Raw genomic sequence first — 24,499 nt, 5'->3', positions numbered from 1 at the left:
TGTAATACCATTATGTGAGGGTAATATTAGGACCCTATGTCAGGTAGTGACTGATACAAGCAAAAGTTATAATCTTTCAAAAGATAAAAAAAAATCTATTGAATATGTTAATTAATGTTAAGAGTATTCAAGTTATGAAGACAGATAAAGGGAGTGGGATAGTTTTGCAGATGAGTATCTTAGGATTATATTAAATTTGTTAAAAGATGATGGAATATGCATCCAGGCTTTCAGAAATGAAGTAAACCACATAGACATGCAACTAGTTGAATATGGTACTGGTATACAGCATACTATAATAGAAGACTTATTGCAAAGCTGGATTAGCATGCAAGATTACAGTTTTTGCAAAAAAAGCACCCCTATGCTCCAACTTTATTTGGAATTCCCAAAGTCCACAAGGACATACAAAAAAAATGTTTTGACCTATTGTTTCAGCCCAAGACTCTAAAACTTGTCCTATATATATATATATATATATATATATATATATATATATATATATATATATATATATATATATATATATATAGGTATATATATATATATATATATATATATATATATATATATATATATTGGCAGCTTATGCCAACGCTGAGACATTTCAACAACATAAGGATAAAAACACAATAGGACAAAGAAACCTGGTGCCTGTAGGCAATGTTAATACATTTTGTAAAAGGAAAACATTATATTGGATATGGAATTCAAATTGACTATTTATTTTAAACAAGGGAATTTACATTGCTATATGTGCTACATGTTCAAGTTTCTATGCTGGTTAAAGAGAGAGAGCTTTGAGAGTTAACAGTCTATGAACACAATTATTATATGTCTAGATGTAATGAAAACAATGCATTATGTAACTATTCATTGGTTTGTAACAATTTTAATAAGTTTGATTTTGCTATCTTCGAACATGTATTAAAAGATCCTAGAGGTGGAATGTGGGAGACAACACTCAACTATAAAGAACTCTTGTGGTAGATGAAATAAATTGCCCACATCCCTCCTGGACTAAATAATATATCTACAATTCCAGACAAGCAGGTTCACTGTAGTCAGCAGGACCAAACCATGATATAAGTTAATTTCAAGTTTAATAATACAGATTAAAAACTGTTTTAAAACAGATTGAGCGCTTTCATACCCATCCACTGGAATTTCATCAGAATTATTACTCAAATCACCAGCACATTTAAATATAAAATAACTTGATAGCTTGACCAATAAAAATTGACCTAACTTTTTAAAGGTATTATTGCAAAAAAATCCTTTACATCCATATGCACTCAAAAACAGTCATCAAAACCTATCTGTATTCTACCTAAAATGTTTAAAACATTATTATAGATGAGTTAATATACCTTTGTACATACACACAATCAAAAGCCTGTACAACATAAAATGTTTTCACAAAACATGAATATACCTCTCTCATAACTTCATAGAATAGTTTTCTTATTTAATATCAGCTTGAGAGAAATATTTTCATTCAGACCAGGAGCTTGCATAGCATACAGTTTAATTGGCCATTTAAATTCCCTTTCTTCTATCTGTGACCTATAGTCTACCCCCCCCCCAGGGTTGACTTGAACTTGTTCTAATATACCAAAGTGGTAATTCTTAAAATCTGGGCATAATAATGAGTTCTTAAAAGAACATTGTTAATATTTTGTGTAGTTATTTGATACTCATGTTCATAAATTCTGTCCCGAAACCATCTTTCAGTTTTTCCTACATAAAAGGCAGGACAGGATTTACACTTTGCTAAATAAATCACTCCAGTAGTTTGACAATTTCCATTCACAAATGTCACCTTAGACTATAGTTTATTTTCCAAAACTGATTCTTTAACTTCAGTAATATAGTTACACTGTGAACATCTACCACATTTTTTTGTACCTTTCTTTTATAGGGTGTTGTTGTAATTACCTTCTATATTTAATTCCAGATATGTCTTGTTGTTCATCCCAGTTTTAAATACAAACAAAGGTTTTGAACCTAACAAGGAGTAAATTGTGGGGTTACATTTCAAAATATTCCAGTTGACATCCACAATATTCTTCACCTGTTTGGTTTTTACTCCATATGGTAAAACCATAGCTTTCTCAAAGTTATTTTCTTCTCTAAGTGATTCTTTTACATTCAGAACACTGCCCAATAGTGGTTTATATTTTTTCTCATTGTCCTGATAATTTTAAACTGTCTTCAACTATATTCTTTGGATATCCTTTCATAAAACATATCTGCCACCTTTTTCAATTTACTATTAACATCTTCTGTTTTAGATGTCATCCGTGCTACTTGTACAAATTGCCCTTTCACAATAGTTTTCTTTTGGGACAATGGATGACTACTACTAAACTCTAGGTATAAGTTACTGAATGAGGGCTTTCTATATATATTAGATTTAAAGCCATTTTCTGTACATTTAATATAAGTATCAAGATAATTTATTCCTTCCTTACTACTAGAAAACGTGAATCTAAGAAAGCTGGAAGAACCATTTAGATATTCTATAAACTTTTTGATATCTGTTTTGGTTCCAGTCCATAGCACAAACATGTCATCCAAAAGCTGTACATAGACCTTCATGTATTGGTAATACTCACAGTTAAATACCTTGTTATACTCCCATTCTAATAACACTAAGTTAACATATATAGGGGCACATGAGGCACCCATTGCTACCCCCTTATTCTGTTTCAAATATTCTCCTTCAAAATAGAGGTAGTTGCAATACAACACTAACCCCATGAAATCAATCATCACATTTACTTTATCATTGGAAAAACTGGTGTTCTTTCTTATACTATCTGAAAATAATTCCATACCTTCATTCCTTCGTACTGAGGTATATAAATCGACCACATCTATTGTTAAAAATGTAATATTTTCTTCCCAAAGTGTATCTTTAATTCTACATAAAAAATCCCATGAATCCTTCAGTAGATGTTCTGTATTATTACACACATGCTTTAACCATCTATCAATACATATTCCAAAGGGATATATTTTAGAACCTTGTCCGGCCACTATAGGTCTGAAAATAAGCTTATCTGATTCCTTGTGGATTTTAGGGATCCCAAATATTGTTGCCACTGTGGGATTGGTAATTTTTAAGAATGTGTATACCTCATTTGAAATTCTTTGGTCTATTAAATATTCCTCCAAAAAGTAATCAATTCTCCCGTGACTGATATTGATTTAATTATTAGATGCCATAGAATATGTCCCAGTGTTGCTGAGCATCTCAAAAATCTTTTGTGAATATTGTACTGAATCAAAAATAACTGTTCCCCCTCCTTTATCTGGTCTCATAATTTTGATAAAATTATCTTTCCTAATTTGATCTAACTCTTTTTCCTCTTTACTCAAGTTACTTGGCTGATATTGTTTTTTCTCTTTTGTTTTCAAAGCATATATTTTATCTATTATAGCTTTTTCTAAAACATTTAATGTGGGTCCTTCTGACCACATGATTAGTTTTACTAGAAGCAACGCTACCATCCAGGCTTTTGTATATCAGGGCCAAATTTGACTTTCTCATATACAGTTTTAATTCAATAACAGTATCTATACAATCGAATCGATTAGTTGGAACATATTTCAAACCCTTCATGAATAAAGAAAAATGTTCCTTTGTAACAACCATATCGGTGAAATTATATATATGGTATCCTTTATATGTATTAACTACCTCATGACAAGTTATAATCTCTTGGTATGTTTCCTTATTCATCCCCAATAGCTTCTCTTGTCCTCTCTCCATTCTTCCTGGGCCTGTTGTTCCATTTCTGGATCTATACTGGGTCTATATTAGATGAACAAACACTTAAAATGTTGAGTACGACATGCTTGACAGCTTTTAAGCGAATGTTCATCTAAGTGAAACCTCAGAATGTTGAAACAATGACTTTCGCAAACGGCTGGCAGCTAAAATGTACTGTACACCATTACAACACCCCCCAAAAAAACAAAACAAAAAAAAAACAAATCGACAAACAAAATAAAGTGGGGGGCTTCACCCCCACACCCCCACACCATCCCTACTTAAATATACTAACTCCGAGATCATACCACAGTGGAGGACTGTCATAACATTACACAGCATGAATGACAAGACCACACCACAGTGGAGGACTTTAAGAATGGCTAGACAGGGTGAACATTCTGACGTTAATCATTGGCTTCCTGATGGCTGGCCAACTATAACTTTTTGAAACTCCTTGTTTTAACATTCTGAGGTTTCTCTTAGATGAATGTTCACTTAATAGCTGTTGAGCATGTTGTACTCAACATTTTAAGTGTTCGTTCATCTAATAGGGAAACATCTATACCCACTTCCCAATTATGTCTCTTCTGAAATAAAGTGTTCTGATTTCTATCATAATATTTATTCTTACCATAATATTGCTGTTTTACTGGCTGAATGGATTTTTTTAATGTAATAATACTGCTGCTTCTCATCATGATTTTTCCATAATACTTCTGCTCATTTAAAATTCTAAGATAAGCTTTCTTTTCCTTGTATTGTGTAAGATCTCTGTATTTGCTTGCATTTCCTAACATACAATTTGTCACATTTATTTTTAACAATTCTGATTTGTTTTAAGTATAGTGTCTCCCATTCCAGATACAACAAATCTGTTTTTATGTTGTTATTTAATCTCTCTACCTCATTCAACATTTTACACAGTTTTTCATCATTGTGCTTAATATTTTTTTTTGTTAATTCCAGACCATGCCTGTTGAACATATCTACAAACTCCATATACACTTCTTCATTATAATTAATACCAAAAGGAAATTTATAAACTCTTAAACCTTTAGGTATTATTTTCTTGTGCAGACATTCTAGTAAATAAGCATTTTCCATTTGTAACATTTTCAATTTGTACATTTTTCTTTCAAACACATATATCCAGTCTTTCAATGACCCTTCCACACCCAAATCTATTGGTCGAGCAATTAAGTTATTTTATATTTAAATGTGCTGGTGATTTGAGTAATGATTCTGATGAAGTCCCAGTGGATGGGGATGAAAGCGCTCAATCTGTTTTAAAACTGTTTTTATCTGTATTATTAAACTTGGAATTAACATATATCGTGGTTTGGTCCTGCTGACTACAGTGAACTTGTTTGTCTGGAATTGTTGGTCTGCCTTTTAGGCTGTGATATGCTTTCTAAATTATATATCTATAAGTCCTGTGCTTCTGCTAATAGCTGCTAAATTGTAACCTGTATTCATTAAATTTGCTATGAATTTTATTTTGTAAAAAAAATTACACACACACACACACACACACACACATATATATATATATATATATCAACTTTTTTTACTTTTTTTTTCATATTAGATTTTTTTGTGTTTTAATTGTTTGAGAACTGTATAAATACATGTATTATTTTGCATTATAAGTTAAATTGATGAATTTATTTGTAGGGACTCTATAGCTTTAAAAGATTTGTGTATAAATGGCAACCTATAGGCATGCATCTTAGTTCTGATGAAATCCTAATCTGTGATAGGATAAAAGCATTTAAAGTCTGTGTAATAAAATGTGTTGTTTTATTCCTTTTTGGAAGTTTTATTCTGTCTTTGTGGATTCATGATATTACTTATGGCAAACTGGATATTTGGTTGGTGATCACACTGGGTCATTTCACTGATGATCACATTGGGTTGCTGAATTTATTGTGTTTTAGTGGACTGAGTGTACCTTGGGCTCCAGGCTGTTTTCAAGCCATGTACCTCCTGTACACATTTTTAGTGCATTTAAATCTGTAGTTTTGAATATTTTTTCCAGTAAGAAGTGAAATAAAATGTATGACCCAATATTGAGAGTAAGCAGTGAAATAAAATGTATGAAGCAATATTGACATAAGTACCCATTTCAGAACATTTCAACCATACAAGGCCAAACTGCTCTCATTGTAATCCACTAATATCTGTACTTGATTAAGGTCATTTAGTAAATGTGTACATATCACATGTCTGATTGTGATAGAAATCCATCCACATCCACGTGTTCCCCATTTTTGCACATGAGGCTGAACTGTCACTTCAATGGCCTCGGTAAAGTATTCCAGTTTGTTTACACCAATGCACACTAGTCCCGCAAAGACAGACTGATGACTTAACTTTATTGGATCAATAGGGTCAGTTATTTTTATTCACAGACATCCCAGTAAATATAGTTACATTGTTGACTGTATCCTTCTCAGATATCTGTGTTAAAAATGAATAACTGTTAATGACCAAAGTCATGCATTGGAAATTTGCTTCACGCAAGCACACAATTGCTAAGTATTCCAACATAATTTACTCACACACATACACATGCACACTAGTCCTGCAAAGCCAGATTAAAGACCGTTTAAAAATGACCAGATGATAGGAGCATAAGGCACTTCATCCACAGAATGCCCCCACCCCCAGCAGCAGTTATAGCCATTTTGTTGATTGTGTACACCCTTATTGTGATGAAGAATTGAATCACATGTATTTATTGGTAGCTTTGGCTGACCTGTATGAAACTGTATAAAGATCAGTCTCATCATACCTTAAGATGCAGCCATGTGAAGCACAGTTTAAATAAATAACTATTTGAGAGCATAAGAAATATTAACTACCTGATAACATATAAGTCAATAAGCATATGTAGTAAAAAACATCTGAATAATTCCACATTAAACAGAACTATTACTAATGTAGACATTGCTGCTGGCAAACACCTTTGCATTTCAATGCACCATCTACTAATGCAGCATGTGCTGCCCCTGAAGAAAAAAATGCCTATGGGGCATTAAAATGGTGTGCTAGTGATATAGCTGTAACATTTCCTGAACTAGAACAGCTGCCAAATTGCGAAAGGCTGGCAAAAGCAACATCAGGTTTATAGTTAATGAGCATGCAGTCCTGGAGGTCATTAAGAAGCCTAACCCAAATTCCCAGTTGTGCCAAAACACTGTCTCGTTAAGTAACTTGCTCATAGGGTATAATGCTGAGGTAAAACCAGAGATGTTCTGAAAAATTGAAGACAGAAACACAGACTGGCAGTTGGTGTGGAGGATTAAACCTAGTGTTACTTGTACCCATTGTGCAGGGCTTGACTCTGGCAAGATACATAATTAAACAGGGGCATTTTACACACAAACTGTCTGAGCATCTATGTGATTTACTTTTCTTCACAACCACATACAGCAGATATGCAACTACTTGAATATGGTAGCGGTATACAGCATACTGTTATGGATAATTGCAGAAGGCAAAAGGCTTTCTATGCTGAGAACATGGCATAACTGTGGACAGCACACACATATGTGGAAAATATGCATTAGTACCCACAAAAATTGCCCACAACAAACATTACAGTGGAAATATTACCACCTATGTTAAACGTTTTCCAAAGACAGCCTAATAAGTATAATCAGTAACACAGTACACATGCTGTATTTTCTATACAAATGTATTTCTTGACAACAACACATGGCACAAGCATTATAGTCATTTACCTATACAGTATCACACCACATAGGTTGCATCTTCTATAAAAAGTATTCCTTCAACAACACATGGTAGGAACACTATAGTCATGTATATATACAACATGGACTTAAAAGGCAATACAGCCCAATAGATGTAAAGTAACTGGACATACCTTGGTATCAGGCAACTTCACTCTCTCCCTAAAGATAATAATCCCATATATCAGTGTGTCTCAGAATGAAACAAATTTGTATAACATATTAGCCACCATATTTAGTTCTGCTATGCCATACATCACTAATGGTTTTCATTAGCATCCAGTGTTTCAAAATCTTATTCTGTGCAAAATGATTATATTGCCAGGGACTGATAGCATACAGTGCCAATATTCACAAACATGTGTTGTCCCAATAGTATGTGCCAAAGTCTGTAAATCCTGCAGAACAAGCCAGCTACATTGATGCAGAAGGATGAAACCCGACATTGACCTAGACCTCGATTTATTTTTGCAGCCCATGCACCTGTAGGAGGAGACAGGGAAGAGACTAATGAGGTTAGGCTTGCTTACCTTTCTGCAGAAATGGATAAAGACAATGTGCTGGAGTGAGGCAGGTGTTTCTTGTGCCCTGGACCCTGGTCAAGACACGATACATTAATGGTAAAAGGGGTGTGTGAATGGGCAGATTGAGTGGAGGGTAGGGGCTCATATAAAGATAGGCATAATAGCTCAATCACCTCCTGAAAAATGCCAGCATATTGGGTAAGGCCTCCTAGCCCTCCTTCAAGCCATCATTCTGATCATCAGTGACAGCTCCCAAATTCACTCTACTCCTGCATGCAGCTGGAAACCCCAGCATAGAGGGGATCATCATCTGAGGATGCAGAATAATTGTGTGATCAGGTAGAGAAGGGATTAGAACACATTAGGTCCACAAAAGTCAGCCCAACCCATGTAACCTCCATGTATATGAAAAAAGGTCCTGCAGAGAAATATTTGTATAATGCAGATTTACCACCAAAGAGAGAGAGATGAGTGGAGCTGTAGAAACCTGGGCTTTGCAAGTAGGTCTAAAATATCACAGGTATGTAAGAGTAGCATGCTGTACATTCATACCTGATGTAAAACAGCCATTTTCAAATTTACACATACAAGCTACTCTATACAGTGAAACAATACTCCATTTATCACAATATGAATCTAACCACACTTATGGGCTACCACAATAATAATACAGGTAATCTCAATGTGTTTACCAATGCAGCCTGCAGGATATAACTCTATGGTATGTGTAAGCTACACCCCAGTTATAGCTGTATATACCTAACTTGACAATACATAGTGGTAATTTAAACAGTTGATATTATAAGAGCATTATTATAATTCTGTGAAAAAGACTCCTGGGTAATATGCAAATTAACAGTGGTGACATCTCTAAGCTGTGTACCAACAGAAAACTATTATTTCAAACTATCATAGATTCATTGATTGATTGCTACTAGGATAATGACCTGGGGAGGGGGGCTTTCTGACCCTAGCCAAGTTTTCAAGACAGAATAATAATGTCCTGTATCCAAATAGGACATTGAGGACCAGACATTTTTAAGTTACCTCTGTCCATAAAGAACATGGGTGCTAGATTCGTAAATTTCCTATGCCCCATCCATTGGTTTAGGCTGAGTTTAAATTGGGTAATAGTCAAACTCAGCATAACATGAATGGAATGCCTGTTTCATAAGAAGGTTATTCTCTGGGACACACTCTCAGTGTTAGGTCATCCCATATGTGCTTGAGTTTTGTTCAGGGGTCATCAGTACACTTTATTACAGCATCAATTGCCATAAACTACATTATCCCAACAAGAAAAGTCAGAGGAACACAAGGGCTTCACATGTCTCATGCAATTGTGCAACAATGGCAACTCCACACCTAAAGCAACACATTCCTACTTATGCCTGTCTTCATTAACTACTTGCATCTTACCAACAATACAGCACATATCAAAGGAAGAAAGGACCTAAAACCTATTATTTTACTTACTTACAGACATGTGCAACTATAATGCACAATGAATATATCTCATTTTACCTGTTTTATGCCACTACTGAGAGGGTTATCACATGGCCTCTGTTATGCAATCATATAACTTTTTCTACAAGTATGCAGCAAATATTCATTGGAGACTGGGTAACATGCTTATCATAACTGTTCAGTCTCCTACATATAACTGCATTTACTGGCATGACAAAGCCTTCTGCAATGGTATGAGATACTGATTTGCAGAGTTAGTAGTACTGTTTAGGAGTGATATATGACCATATTGCTACATTTAACTTGTGTGGACAGTAAAAGCATTACTAATATACTTGAATCAACTGTCTGTTAAACATTGCATGACACTGTTCAGTATTTTACAGACATGTGTGTACTGCTTAGACTACCAGATATTAGCAAATATCAGCTGCATGTTTATCCAGGTATTACCATAGTGCACAATACACTAAATGTCTGAAATATTCAAGACATGCCAGCAAAACTCAGACATTTCCTTAACTCTGCTCATTTGTCACCTGGGTAGTATGCTGTGTATCATAAACATTTTTATCGGCAGGATATTTTTCCTGTTTGTATGTCTGGGATACCTGATGGATGTGTTGACTTCTGAGGAAGTGTGGCTCTCTTGATCCCTCCTGTCCATGATACCACAGTTATACACCAAAGTATTTACCCCCCCAGCAAGTCTCATAGCCTAGTATTGATTGGTGCAAACAGGGTTCAGGAGAACAGTGAGACTGGTAGCCAGCATTGCTGCACACAGACGATGGCTTGACAGTATTAGGAAGTTCAACCCCCACTATGCTGGCTTTATTCAGAAGTGATGTGAGTTGTTAGGCATGTGAAGCTTTTTAGGTAATTACACTCCCTCATAACATTGAGACACCTTCTCTACCCACTCATAGCCTGCACATTCACTTACTCTGGCCATTGTTCATGGCTCTGGGCTTCACTGAGGCTTCAAGAATAGCCTACTTCAAGCCAGCATGTCATCACCATGCCCCTATCGAAGAGAGATGAACATGCACAGCCTCACCATTCCTCCTTTCCTAACTAGCTCATACAGGTGCTTGGACCACTAATTGAAACCAGGCTGCATGGGTTATACTAAGGGTGTTATCCCTCCACCAATAGAGCTGGCTTCCTCTGCAAGATCTGTGGATTTTGGTACATGCTTTGGACTTAACAACAGCTAGCAGATGCTGGAGTTGTGTGTTATCAGTCACTAAATTTCTGAAGCATTGCATGCTAATGAGGTCCATTAGTGATATATGGTGCTGAAGAGCAAAAATGCCAGCTGGTATGTCACATAAGTCTGTAATATTCTGAAATGCTGATATATATAGTATTACCTCTGCATGGGGTAATAGTGCTGCTGCCTGATACCAAGGTATGTCCATTTATTTTATGCCCATAAGTTGTATCACATTTAAGCTCTGTGTTCAATATGTAAATGATGATAGAGCTCCAGGGGAATGTGTTCTTTCTGAGTACTGTTTCTCTGATTGTCAATACAGCAACAGCTTTATTGCTGAAAGCCATTTACAGTAAAGGTAGGGTGTTGCCCTTTCCCAATTGTTGTGTGACCATGTTGTTTATATATATATATATATATATATATATATATATATATATATATATATATATAAAAGTTAGGGGAGTACTGGAGGTTCCCCCACCACAAGTGGCGCAGGGGGTCTCTTGCCCCCTGCAAAAAAAGCTTAAGATAGTGTTGTCTTAAAGTGGCTTTTAGTGAACGCTTTTTTGGTTTGTCTATCAGAGAAAAGATCTTCAGTGAATAATCATGAATCCTGCTCCTACCATGTGTCTGATGAAGTTGAAGATCTGCATGGAAGATACTACTTGTATAGTATGCTATTGCTTTCATTTATGAGGCTTCCTTTGTAAACTACTCTGTGTAGGATGTGATACTTTCACAGTAATGCTTGTGGGAAAGTTTTGTGGACACTCATGTATGTTTTTCCACACATGTATGTTGTCTACAGGTATGTTGTATTCTTGGCATAGAAGGTTGTTTGCTGTTCACAAGTGCCCAAGAAAGTATACTGCATACCCACTCCAAAATAGTTACATATCTCTGTGGATGTGTAGAAAAAGAAATCAATGTAATTTAAGTTACAGAAACACAGACATTCATAAAACTAGATATGTGTGTGTGTGTGTGTGTGTGTGTGTGTGTGTGTGTGTGTGTGTGTGTGTGTGTGTGTGTGTGCGTAACCGTAATATAAGCAAAGTCAACATGCACTGTTCCTTTTCTGTAATCTGCACTGTTAAAGTTACAATTCACATGCATCCAGGCCGCGGTGGTACAGTGGTTGCGTTGTTGCCTCACAGCAAGAGGTTCTCCCGTTCGATTCTCAGCTACTGTGTGGGGAGTGCCTTCTGTGTGGAGTCTGCATGTCCTCCCCATGGTCGAGTGGCCTCCGAACGACATGCTTCAATGGGCGTGCCATCGCTGAAGGTTGGGCGTCGGGCTGGCAACTCAGCACCATAAAAATAGACTGCCAATCATTAGCGGACCGGAGTTCCGCTGTGGCGACCCCTTACCGGGAAAAGCCGAAAAGACAAACAACAACAACAACATTAAGCATGATCTGTGTTATATTGCTCCAAAAGCACTAAACTCCCCCTTTAATTACAGTGAACACTTGTAGGAGTATGGTGTAACATTTTTCAGAATTCCAATCATTGACTTCACTGTAATCATCAGGGATTTAGTGGAAAATTATGGACAGTGCAAAAAATATGAGGCAAAATCAGGGGCATTTCTGCAAAATAAGGCACAGATGAAAGATATGGTTCTCTGTTGTATCACTTTCAGCCATGTGCAGCATCATACATTCCTGTGGCTATTTTCTTAGTACTTTTGGTGATTGCAGCTGATGATCTGAAGTGCCTATCATTCTGGGGGAGATGAAGCATAGACCTCAACTGTACTCCTTTACAAGTGGCATTTTTCATTTTGAATGTTTTAAAGTATATCAGTCATTTTATGAAGGAAATATAAGGAAAACCTTTGGAGACTGATATAAACTTCTTACCATATATAATATAAAATTATACAGTTTTTGATGGAAATAGTGTGTTGTTTTTGCATTTTTTATGGGAGCAGAAAATGCCTGACATGGTATAATGAAAGACTGCAAACATAATGCCTCACTACCTACATTAATGTACAGGTTTCTATATTTTCATGCTAAATGCTTATGTTATAGTTTCCTTCTTCCTGGAAAGTCAAGCTATCAATTACGTCTTGCAGGTGGATCTCCTCACCTCCTCACTCCTGTGGTTTCACAAGGAGTAGTGAAACCACAATATAAGTAAGTAGCTCCGTCTCTAAAGAAGTAGTTTCTTTTCTAACTCATAAAGCACTGCAGTAGTTGGGGTGTGGTTACAGAGAAAAACTGAGTAAATCATAAAACTAAGAAATGAAATAGCATATCATAATACTTTGTTTTACAAAATTATTTGCCATTTTAATACTGTCTTGGAATGAGATGAGAAGTACCAGGTACAGTCTCTCCTATAGCACAGTCATTTTCTTGATTTATATCAACATGAAGAAAAGTACAGTTGTGTACACTTACCATAAATGTAGATGTTCGAGTGAATTCACTGTGTGTGAGTGAGAGAGAGAGAGAGAGAGAGAGAGAGAGAGAGTCCTGACCCCCTTGGGGGGGTCTCCCGTGTTGCTTGTAGCAAAAATGGATACATTGTGCTATCCATTGGGAAATGGTTTGTTTGGATATGGCTTTGTCCTCTGCTCCTGCAGCAAAGCTGACTAACAATTGATCAGTCTTTCTAAATGATTTAGTCCTGTCTAGATAGAATCTGAACTGTCTGTGCACATCTAGAGAGTGCAGTATCCTTTCCACCTTGTTTTGTGGGTTAGGGAAAAAGGTGGACAAATGAATGGATTGGTTGAGAGCCACACTGGACACCACTTTTGGCATGAAGGATGGGTTAATCCTGAGGGAGACCCCGTCAGCATGGAAAATGATGAAGGGCTCTACAGCCATTCGTGCTTGTAGCTCAGATACTCTTCTTGCTGAAGTGATGGCCAGAAGCAAGGCTGGCTTCCATGAGAGAAACTTTAACTCTGCTGAAGCTGCTGGTTCAAAGGGGGGCAAGGTGAGCTTTTCCAACACAAAGTTTAGGTCCCAAGCTGGGGTAGGGGCTCTTCTGGGTGGCCTCAAGTTGTTAGCCCCTCTTAGGAACTGTTTGATGAGAGGATGTGAGAAAATAGGTGGTTCTGTGCTGAAATGAGCAGAGATAGCTGAGGCATGAATTTTAATAGAAGAAAAGGATAGACCCCTGTGTAGGTCAGCAAGGTAATCAAGGATGAGAGGTAGGGAGGGCTGTGCCGTCTCGGCTCCCTTAGCCTGGATCCAGGTGCAAAACCTTTTCCATTTGTGAGCATAAGACTTTCTAGTGCTAGGGCGTCTGGCCTCATGTATAATATCTAGAACCTGTTTGCTGAGATTGGCAGCTTGTGCAATGGTCAGGGAATAAGCCAGGCTGCCAGATTGAGGGTCTGTAATTGGGGATGCATGAATTCTCCTTCCCTCTGGATCAGACGTGTTTGGATCTTAGGGAGATGCCCTAGTGGCATAGGTGATAGGCTGTGCAGCAGTGGGTACCAGTGCTGGCCTGACCAGTCTGGGGCAATCAGGATTGTGCTCAGTTTTTCCTCCCTTATTTTGGGCAGTACCCTTGTAATGAGCGGTAGTGGGGGAAATGCATAGACCAAGAGGTTAGCCCACTGGAAGGATAGAGAATCCAATTTCCAGGCCTTGCACTGAGGCTCCCTGTTGCAGAAATTGCTGAGCTGATGGTTAGAGTAGGAAGCAAAGAGGTCGACCTTCAGGGTGCCCCATTTCTGAGTTACAAGGGTGAAGGTTCTTTGGTCTAGCTGCCACTCGTGTGGGTCCAGAAGATTTCTGCTTAAGTTGTCTGCCAGAGAGTTTAGACAGCCTGGCAGGAATTGTGCTAACAGGTGTAGTTGCATGGCTGAGGCCGTGTGCCAAAGGGTCATGGGGAGCCTGCACAGAGGGTACAAGTGAGTCCCTCCCTGCTTGTTGATATACCACATCACAGTGGTGTTGTCTGTTTTGATCAGTAGAGCCCCTGGGGAGAGGAGGGGTCTGAAAGCTGTCAGTGCATGCTGGACAGATAACATCTCTTTTTGGCTGATGTGCAGATGTATTTGATGTGGGCTTCATTGGCCCTGTATGCACCTGCCATCCAGGTGTGCACCCCAGGCATAGTCTGATGCATCTGTGGTGAGGGTCTGGGCAGCGTGGGGTTGTGAGAAGGGTAGTCTCTTGTTGTGGTAGCATGCTGCTGCTGTCCACCAAAGAAAATCTTTCCTTAAACAAGGTATCATTGGTATAAGAGTTTCCAGGTCTTGACAGTGTTGACACCAAAGGCTTTTTAGGTACCATTGTAGTTTCCTTATATGCAGTCTGGCATATGAAATGAGTAGAATGCAAGAAGCCATGAACCCCAGAGCTTGCCGGATTTTCCTTGCGGATAACTGGGGTCTGGTGGCTAGTTGAGAGAAATAGGCTGTCAGGTAGGTTTGCTTTTGTGGTGTAAGGAATGCCATCTGGGCTGCTGTGTCCAGGCTTGCTCCCAGGAATATAATCCTTTGGGTGAGTACTAGATTGGATTTCTTTTCATTGATAGTGTACCCCAGGGAGGTCAGTAGGTCCTTTACAAAGGCCAGGTGCTTGAGCAGCTTTTCCTGACTATCTGCCTGAATCAGGCAGTTGTCTAAGTATGGGTAAAGTTGAATATTTCTTTGCCTGCAAAAAATCAATGGCGGGAGCCAGACATTTTGTGAAAACTCTGGGAGCAATGAATAAGTCAAAGGGAAGCACAGGGAACTGAAAGTGCAGTGATCCTGCCCTGAAACTTAGATATTTCCTGCATGATTCCCTGATTTGGATGTGTAGGTAGGCCTCTTTTAGGTCTAGGGTGGCTAATCAAGCATCCTTGGAGAGCATAGGTAATAGTTTCTGGAGGGTGAGCATTTTGAATTTTGGTATCATCAGAAAGGTGTTTAAAATGGATAGATCAAGGATGGGGCACCAGGTGCCCTCTTTTCTGGGTACCAGGAAGAGTCTGGAGTAGAAACCTTGGCGTATCTGTTCTGTAGGAACATGCTCTATTGCCCTCCTAGAGAGCAGGGAAAGGACTTGCTTTTTGGCCTCCGCCCACTGGTTTGGTGGAAGATCTGGGAACCCTTTTGGGGTTGGTAGAGTGTGGAAATAAAATTTGTATCCCTGGGACGCTATGTTGAGGACCCTGCAGTCGTTGGTAATGGTGGCCCAGGTGCTTGCATGGAAGGAGAGTTTTCCTCCTAGGGGAAGTGCAGGTGGGCAGAGGGAGGAGATGGAAGTGGAGAGTCATTGAGTTCTTACCTTGAGGGGGTGTCTTAGCACTCCCTGGTTTTGAAGAGGAGGAATTCCATTGCTTAGATCTCTGCATTCCCTGGGGCTGCTGTCTGGGGGGGGCTTCTTCCCTGGGGTCTGGGCTCAGCTGACCTGGAGGGGGCAGGAAAGGACCAGTACTTGGAGGGGCAATGCCTACTGAACCTGGGTGGCTGGACCTGCAGGAAGTCCTTAACTGTCTGCATAAATTTAGCTTTTTCTTCCATCTTTTTTAAGACCTCCTCTGCCTTGGTGTCAAATAAATTGTCTTTGTGCAAGGGTGCGTCCAATAATTTGGTTTTGACATGTTCTGGCAAGGGCTGTTCCTTAAGCCAAGCATGCCTTCTAAGGACAGAACCAGTGACTGCTGTCCTGCAAGATGCTTCTAGGGCATCAAAACCACATTGTAAGGTGTGCTTAGTTACTTGACTTGCAGAATGCATTAACTCTTGTAACTCTTTATTTTCTGCACAAGCAGGAAAAGATAATGTTTTTTGTTTGAGGTTTTCCATGGTATGTTGCTAAAATTTTAGCATATGGAACTGACAATTTAGTGCTCTAATAGCAAGAGTAGCAGAGGTGTATAATTTTTTACCTCATCTGTCTAATGCTCGGGAATCCCTATCTGAGGGGTTGGGATTCTTAACAGACGTTGCTTTAATTCCTTTAGGCCCTTGAGAAATAATCTCAGGGTCAGCAGTAGGATTTTTGAAAAGGAATTTGTGAGAGTCAGGGATTCTATAGTACCTGTCAGGTTTTCTTGGAGCAGGAGGGAGGGTGTCAGGAGTCAAACTAGATTCCATGAAAACATCATCCACAACATCCAGGACAGGAGGAATGGCCAGAGGTCTGTGCTATGGAAGATCTAAGAATTCCCTGAGTCCCTTTTCAGACTGAGGGTAGTCCTGACATTCCCATTGGAAATGCTCCCTTAAAGTATGTAGGGTTTCCCCAAAGGAAAAGTCCTCAGGTGGAGAGGCTGAAGGAATGGATTCCTCTGCATGAGAATCCTGTTAAGCAGAGAGGAGTTGCATGTCTTCATATTCAGATGCCTCCGAGTCATTGGACTCCTGTTCAGATAAAACTACTGGGGACAAATCTCTTTTTCTTTTGGAAGGGGTAGCTTGGCTTCCCCTGATCAGCATTATAAGGTCTTCCGCCGTTTTAAGCATTTGAGACTGAGGCAAGGAAGCAGGTGCCTAAGATTGAGTCGTCGGTTTCTTGGGTGTGGTTTGTACCCTGGGCCTTAGAAACTCGGTAGTTTTTGAAAGAATGGTAGATGCGAAAGAAGTCGTTGGTCTGTGTCGAGAATTGGTAGTGCGAAGTACTTCCTTGGAAGCCGGTGCCTGCTCATCGGCTCCAGACCCATCAAGATAGAGACATCCACAGGATCCTTAGTTGATGAAGAGTCTCGCGGCATACAGGACTCCGAAAGGGTCTCAGTAGCGGCCTGCAAATCCACAGAAGCGGGCATCAGAGGCTGCAAAAGCACCTCACTGTGGACCAAAGAACTGACGACTAGCTTAACGGAAGCGTCATCGGTAGGTTTGGACCTGTGCAGTCTGTCTCTGTCTTTATCCTTACATTTTTTCAGAAGATCTGCTGTCTGATGGCTTACCAAAGCCATATCGGAATTCAAGGACTGAGAGTGAAAATATCTCGCTACAATAAGGGTTGTTACTAGCACTTTCTCTAATACCTAAAAAGATCATCTCTACTTGACTCCAAGTAGACTTTTCTCTATCTGTTAAACCTAGCACTTGCTCCTACAGTACTTATTACCTTGATACGGCACTCTTATAGATAGCACCCCAAAAAAGCCAACCCCATTGGATCAGTTGCTAGTGTCCTCTCCTGCTCAGCTGGTGAACCTGGGAATATTGAGGCAATGTTACAATTGCCTCATGTACACAGACAACCCTCTCCTCCTCCCACAAAACACAAATACATGAGATGCAACTATCTCGGCCAAACTGGAGGCTGAGCTCTCAACATAGGACTGGCAAGACCAGTCAGGAGGAGAAGGTTACCACACACACTATAGACCCAGTCTCACATAGTACCATCACAACCTCAAATCATACACATAAACACACAAAGACATACTCGGCGCTCTGATCAAAAATCTACCAAAACAGCAGAGGCCACCAAAGCAGACACCCAAACAACCACCACCTCAGAACACAACACCTGCAACACATAGACCTCACAGTCAGAGTGTCAAACAGTCACAGCCCTTAAGGCCAAACACAATGCCAGACACACTAGTCATTGGTGACTCCATAGTCAGACACACTGACGTCCCGCCACCAGACTGAGTAAGGAGAAGGTAGACATTGAGGAGCTCTCTGATTATGTAGCCCAGGCAGGTATGACCCTGACCTTGAGCAGTATCCTACCTTCACCAAGAATGATGCCACAATACAGAGATAAGATGATCAGCTTTAACAATTGGCTTAAACTCTGTGTCATTTCAAAGGGGGATCAATGTCCTGTGTGGGCCTGGGGACACATGCTGCTGGACACGCCAGCTGGGCGGGCGGCTTGCACCTGTCACCTGGGATTCCGGATTATTGATTGCTTGCCACCCCCACCCCACCAGCATGCCTTTTAGCTCAGGCAGGCTAAACCTACCACCCTAGAACACAAAAAGGGTAATGCTGCTCAATGCCAGAAGTCTAAATCTCAAAATGCCCTTCTCAGTATGGAGAACATCGATGTCTGTGCAGTGACAGAAACCTGGTTCAAGGCTCCTGAGAGCACCCCAGCACTATCAGGTTTTACCTCCCCAAAATCCTGACAATACCAAGAAAGGAGGGTATCCATATTCATCAAAGACACCCACACCTCAAGACTGGTGGCCGATGCATCGGAGACCATCCAGGTGCAATTAACCATAGGCAAGACTGCTCTGCAAATTGTAGCATGTTACAGGCCACCCTCACAAACTCAGGAACCTCACATGGCCTTCCTGAAAACACTAGAGGGATAAATGTATCACCAAACACCATCATACTAGGTGACTTCAATTACCCTAATATAGACTGGGAACACTACTCAAGCCCAAACACCCTAGCCCAAAAGTTCCTGGAATTCATAAACTCAAATGCCATGGAACAACTAGTCACCATCCCCACAAGAGGAGAAAACATACTTGATCTCATCATCACGAACATGGGAGCACAATGTTCAACACCGAAGTATACCCCTCACTGGTGAGATCAGATCACAAACTAATCTCGCTGGAGGTCCTCATCCCACCCCACCTGAAATAAAAAGACCACAGTAAAGAACTAACAGTACTCAAGCCGCTGAATCACTTACAAATGCCTTCTACCAGCACCTGCAGGACTGCATGGATAAGGCAATCCCAAGCAAAACAAAGACTCCACTCTGGTGGACCCCAGCCATAAACAAACTCTACAACAAAAGGAGGAAGCTACTACAAGATAGAGCAAAATCCTTAAAAGGTAAGACACCCTTGATCACTATAAGTAAAAACTAAGAGCTCTCATAAAATCATCCAAAGCAAATTTTGAGAGAAAAATAGCTAAAGACTCAAAAGACAATCATAAGGCCTTCTTTAGCTATGTTTAAAAACTGGGGGAGGGACCCCAGATATGCTCAGCACTAGTTCAAAACGATGTGCCGATTACTGATCCTACAGACATTGCCAACATACTGGCTGACAGGTTCAGTGCAAACTTGAGATATCTATACCAAGCGATTGCAGCCCCCAAACATCTAAAACACAGCATCCATGGGACCTGATAGTGTATTAAACCCACAGCTAGGACAGCTGTTTAATCATAGTCTTACCTCTGGATAAGCCTTATCTGCAAAGCCATGGAGAGGATCATAATGGACCTCATAAATAAAGACATAGGGAATTTGCAGACTTTGGATCCATCCCAGTTTGGCTTTGTCAAAGGCAGATCATGCCTTCTAAACTTGGTTGACTTTTTCAAACAGTCACCAAAGCCATTGATGAGGAAAGGCAGTCCATGTATCATTGAAAAACTCATCAGCTTAAATGTTAACCCATACATCACAAGATGGGTTGCAAACTGGCTGAGTGACAGAACCCACAGGGTCAGAGTTGCTGGCGCCATGTCAGACTCAAAGCCTGTCACAAGTGGTGTACCACAGGGCTCAGTCCTAACACAGGAGGGTTATGCTGACAAAGTTTGCAGATGACTGCAAACTGGGCGCCATAGTAGAAATACATCTGACACAGATATCCTTCAGAAGGGTCTCACAGAAACGGATAACTGGTGCCAGAGCCATGGCCCTAAAGTTAAATGCCGCTACCAAATAGGTGGCAATCCACTGAGTACAGAAGAAGTTATCAGGGACCTGGGGACCCAGGTTGATAGTAGTCTGTCATTCGACACCCATGTAGCTAAAGTAGTTAGGAAGACCTTCTACATTGCCCACCTTATCATGAAGGATTCTCATCTCATCAGACCAATGATTGAGTACAATGCCCCATTCGAATGTATCTGACCGACGACTGCAGCAGCAGCTGGAGCCACAAAAGTTCCTCACCGGTCTCAAACATCTGTCCTATGCTGCCCGACTGAAACTCCAGCTCTCTTATTCAGTCGCGCTTGCTCTCTCAGAGGTGTGCTTTGCTAACATACAAGGCCATGTCAAACAGAGATTTGATGAATATGTCAAAAAAAAAAAAAAAATCCGATCATCAAGCCACAAAGTGTCACTGCTCAACAGAGGCACAGCAAAATAATGGGTATAGTTTGAACCTATGAACCTAAGGGCCCGATGACATATAGTTCTGGTGTTGAACAAAGCACAAAAGCAACAGCAGGGGACGTCGTGGTCTGGGCCTAAGCAAGTGATGCAGTAAGAATGAAAGTCTCGGTGTGGTATTTGCTTTCCACAGGCGAGAAAATTGTTAACTTTTTTCTGACATTGGTTAGAGCAAGAAAAAAGAATCCTCAATGGGGTACTTAGCTTTAAAAGACTTTAACTTCAATTCGGTAAATGAAAACTCAGGTAGTGGCTGACGGGCACTCGTGCAAACTGCTTCTGCTTCAGCTCCGTGGCAAGAAAGACTGATGTAATGGCGTTGGCTGCCTTATTTTATACTATTAATGACCTGACGTCAGTCCTGGAGCGATGGCAACCAATGCAGAAATACTAAGCCTCTGGTATTCGGGCCGACTGAGGGCTACCCTGGCAGGGATAACCCAAATGTGATGACTGCAACAGTGAAACACGAAGAACATCACTAAGTATCCTGTATTGTACTGAAGCACATTACTGTGGATATGCAGATGAAGGATCGCTTCACATTCAGGATAAATACACTATCTGGCAATTGTCTCTTCACTGTAGATGTGTAACAACATTACATCTTAAGTGTCCCTGATTTTGCAGAATGTCCCTGCTTGTATTTTTACCCAAAGTAATATTACACGGTTTAGATAGCAGGTATTTCATTATTCGATGGAACTGCAACTATTGTGTACTTTGACCGATGTCTGTATTTGTATTTAACTTCATATAACACTATCAAATGATTCTTCTTCATATTTTTGCCCTGTCACAGTTAAAGTGTTTCATTTTCTGGTAAAGTGAATTACTAAGGATTATATAAAAAGTAAAATGACAACTCAGAAAGTACTGGGATCAAGTAAAAAAAAATATTTTACAGGTAATGGGAGTCCGTCCCAAAGAAAACAATTCAAAATAACTACTAAAATATTGACAATTATAAAGATAAAAAAAACTGTTATGGTACTTATACAAAACCACTGTCATATTCTTCAAATAAAACAAAAGTTTGTAGATTAGATGACTTTCAATATTCAAATCCCAGATATACATCACATTGTTTTATGAGCCTTAATCATAAATAAAAGTACTAAGATGCTTACATTTTGCTTACAAAGTTATTTCATGCAACATATACAGAATATCCTGAGGAGCTGAAGAATAGAACTGATATACCTTGGTTAAATGTCAGTGGTCTTATTGCCATCATATTCTGAAGAATTTACTGAATTACAAGACTGGGATCTAAGTACAGAAAACTGCAAAAAATTACAAATCTGCATTTCCCTGATAAGTGTAGGCTCATAATTTAGCAGTTCCACTCAATTCTCCCATAATGTTCTACTTACTCATCTTTCAGGCCCATCTGATAAACACTGGCAATGCCATTCCAATTTTCCACTATCAGGAATGAGTTTGTAGCCAGGATGTATAATGACCTTTTAGAACAGAACTGTACCAAGGGTGGCCACGGTGGTGCAGCGGTTAGTGTTGTCGCCTCACAGAAAGAGGTTCTCCGGTTTGATCCACAGCTGGGGTGCCTTCTGTGCAGAATCTGCATGTGCTCCCTGTGGTCACGTGGGTTTCCTCCAGGTGCTCTGGTTTCCTCCCACATCCCAAAGACATGCTGTAGGTGGATAGGACACTCTAAATTGGCCCTAGGCATGCGTGTGTGCCTCCCATGGAAGGTTGGGTGTCAGGCTGGAAATTCGACACTGTAAAAAAACTCTACTGCCAATCATGAGTGGACAGGTGATCTGCTGTGGTGACTCCTAACCAGGAAAAGCCAGAAGAAGAAGAACAGAACTGTACAAAGCACTGGGATGGTGGGGATAGTGAACTGCACTGGGTGGGTAAGGCAGATACAGGAGAGAGGTACTTATAGGTGAAGGAATGAGTGGATGGATGGATAGATAGGTAAGTAGCTTTTTGGACTGAAAGAAAAAGACAGTTATGATTATGTCACAACTTCATAGGACTCACCATTATTTTAGGCAGAGATGGTTTACATTGATGGAAAGAGGGCCCAGTATTATTTTTGCAAGAAGATTTCACTGGTGGGGTGGTGGCAGCAGTAAGTTGATGGGGTGGAATTATATTAAGATTATCCATTCTATAAGCACAATGTATCTTATCTTGGGTAAAGAATGCTGTGTGTGTGTGTGTGTGTGTGTGTGTGTGTGTGTGTGTGTGTGTGTGTGTGTGTGTGTGTGTGTGTGTGTGTGTGTGTGTGTGTGTATACGTGCGCGCATCTTACCATACTATTCATTTTCGAATACTAAGTATGTTTTCAACTGAATGTTCAGCACTCCATTTAAGGGGATAAATACAACCAGCAATTCATTCTTCTTATGTTGATGACCAAGTGCCCAAACCAGTGCTACAATGCAGAATGCTAAGCTTCATGATAACAGGTACAATAGAGCCCACTGCTGCTATACAAAGGTTTGCACTGGCCCTATTCTGATATGTTCCTAGTGATAACTTGTTTGCATAGTAAGGCAATGAAGTGTGATCATATTTGACATACATTCTTAAGAAATAAATGTACAAACATTCTAAGTTCAGAGTAAAACATTTTAAGATTCAGACCATGACATTCACCAAATTACATTTGCCAACTGTAGCCACTGCTCTTTTTCTACATAAGGAAAGGCTAAATATGCTTATAGTATTGGATATTTTCTCCCAGCTTCTCTCTCTTTCCAAGCCTGCACTTACGAAGTTCAGTGTTCTTAGTTATTGCCATAGCTGCCCGGGCCCGTGGTCCCTGCTGTGTGAAGTGGTAGCCGAATCGAATGATGGATGAATTCTCCTCCAGCATCTTTGCAATTTCCATCTCCACAGAGTCTCCAAGATTCTGCCGCTAGTGAAAATAGAAAGTAAGAGAAAACAATATGAAAGTAGCAAGAGCCTTATTTTCAGTGCACTAATATCTCACTACACTGTATTAATTATTAAACATCTATAACTGATCACAAAGATGCTATGAAGCAAGATGGGAGTTTTACCGTGCAGATTAAATGAAGGAATGGAAATCTGATCAGTTCACTATTTTAGTCACTCAGTTTACCAGTGGTCATGTATTGCTAACCAGAACTATGGGCAGAATATAAAAAAATGTACCCAAAACAAAAATTCTGTGTTCATTATGGTAATTAATCTTAATGCCACCTGCCCTGCAAGTTTCTATACTCCTCTGCCTCAGAAGCTCCAGTTCGATGACATTCTGCCACAAATTGTCTCATAACAGTCTGCTTTGTGGTACCCTAAAAGGCTAAGTCAAGGATGAGGTTGAATGAACAAAGATGATGCAGTGAATAAAATATTTTATTTAAGGAGAAATATGAAGTAGGAATAAAAAGCGAAGAAAGTAAAGGGGTTCAGCCCAATTTAGTCATTTCATCTTCTTCCAGGAATGGAAAGTGCATCATACAAAATTACATGAAAAGTACTCTGTTCTAGAATGTAGTTTTTGTGGCAAGCTTATTAGTGAGCATTCCTTCTGTAATGTGTCCCGTCCTGAGCATGATTCTCAAAACACCATTGTAAAGGCCTGTCACAGTCTATTATGAGGATGCCCATCCTGGATATAAGATGCTTCTACACTGATCATAAATGCACCCAACATAGATTCAAAGTCAGTTATCTTATTTAAAAAATTAAAGTGATTAATACATAGCTTCTGGTGGT

At 39.6% G+C, this 24,499-nt stretch overlaps 1 protein-coding gene across 1 annotated transcript in view; it reads right to left on the bottom strand.

The window, feature by feature from the left end:
• Window positions 1-24,499, bottom strand: part of TMOD4 (tropomodulin 4) — a 504,246-nt gene that overhangs the window by 5,624 nt on the left and 474,123 nt on the right. The window contains exon 9 of the mRNA XM_044080521.1: window positions 23,528-23,672. Within this exon, the coding sequence (XP_043936456.1) occupies window positions 23,528-23,672 (145 nt within the window). The remainder of the gene's footprint in view (window positions 1-23,527; window positions 23,673-24,499) is intronic.

The sequence above is a fragment of the Protopterus annectens genome, chromosome 8.part0, assembly GCF_019279795.1.
Source record: "Protopterus annectens isolate FY-2018-M chromosome 8.part0, PAN1.0, whole genome shotgun sequence".
NCBI lineage: Eukaryota > Metazoa > Chordata > Ceratodontiformes > Protopteridae > Protopterus > Protopterus annectens.
The sequence above is the reverse complement of the archived record's forward strand: the minus strand, read 5'-3'. Positions and strand labels throughout refer to the sequence as shown.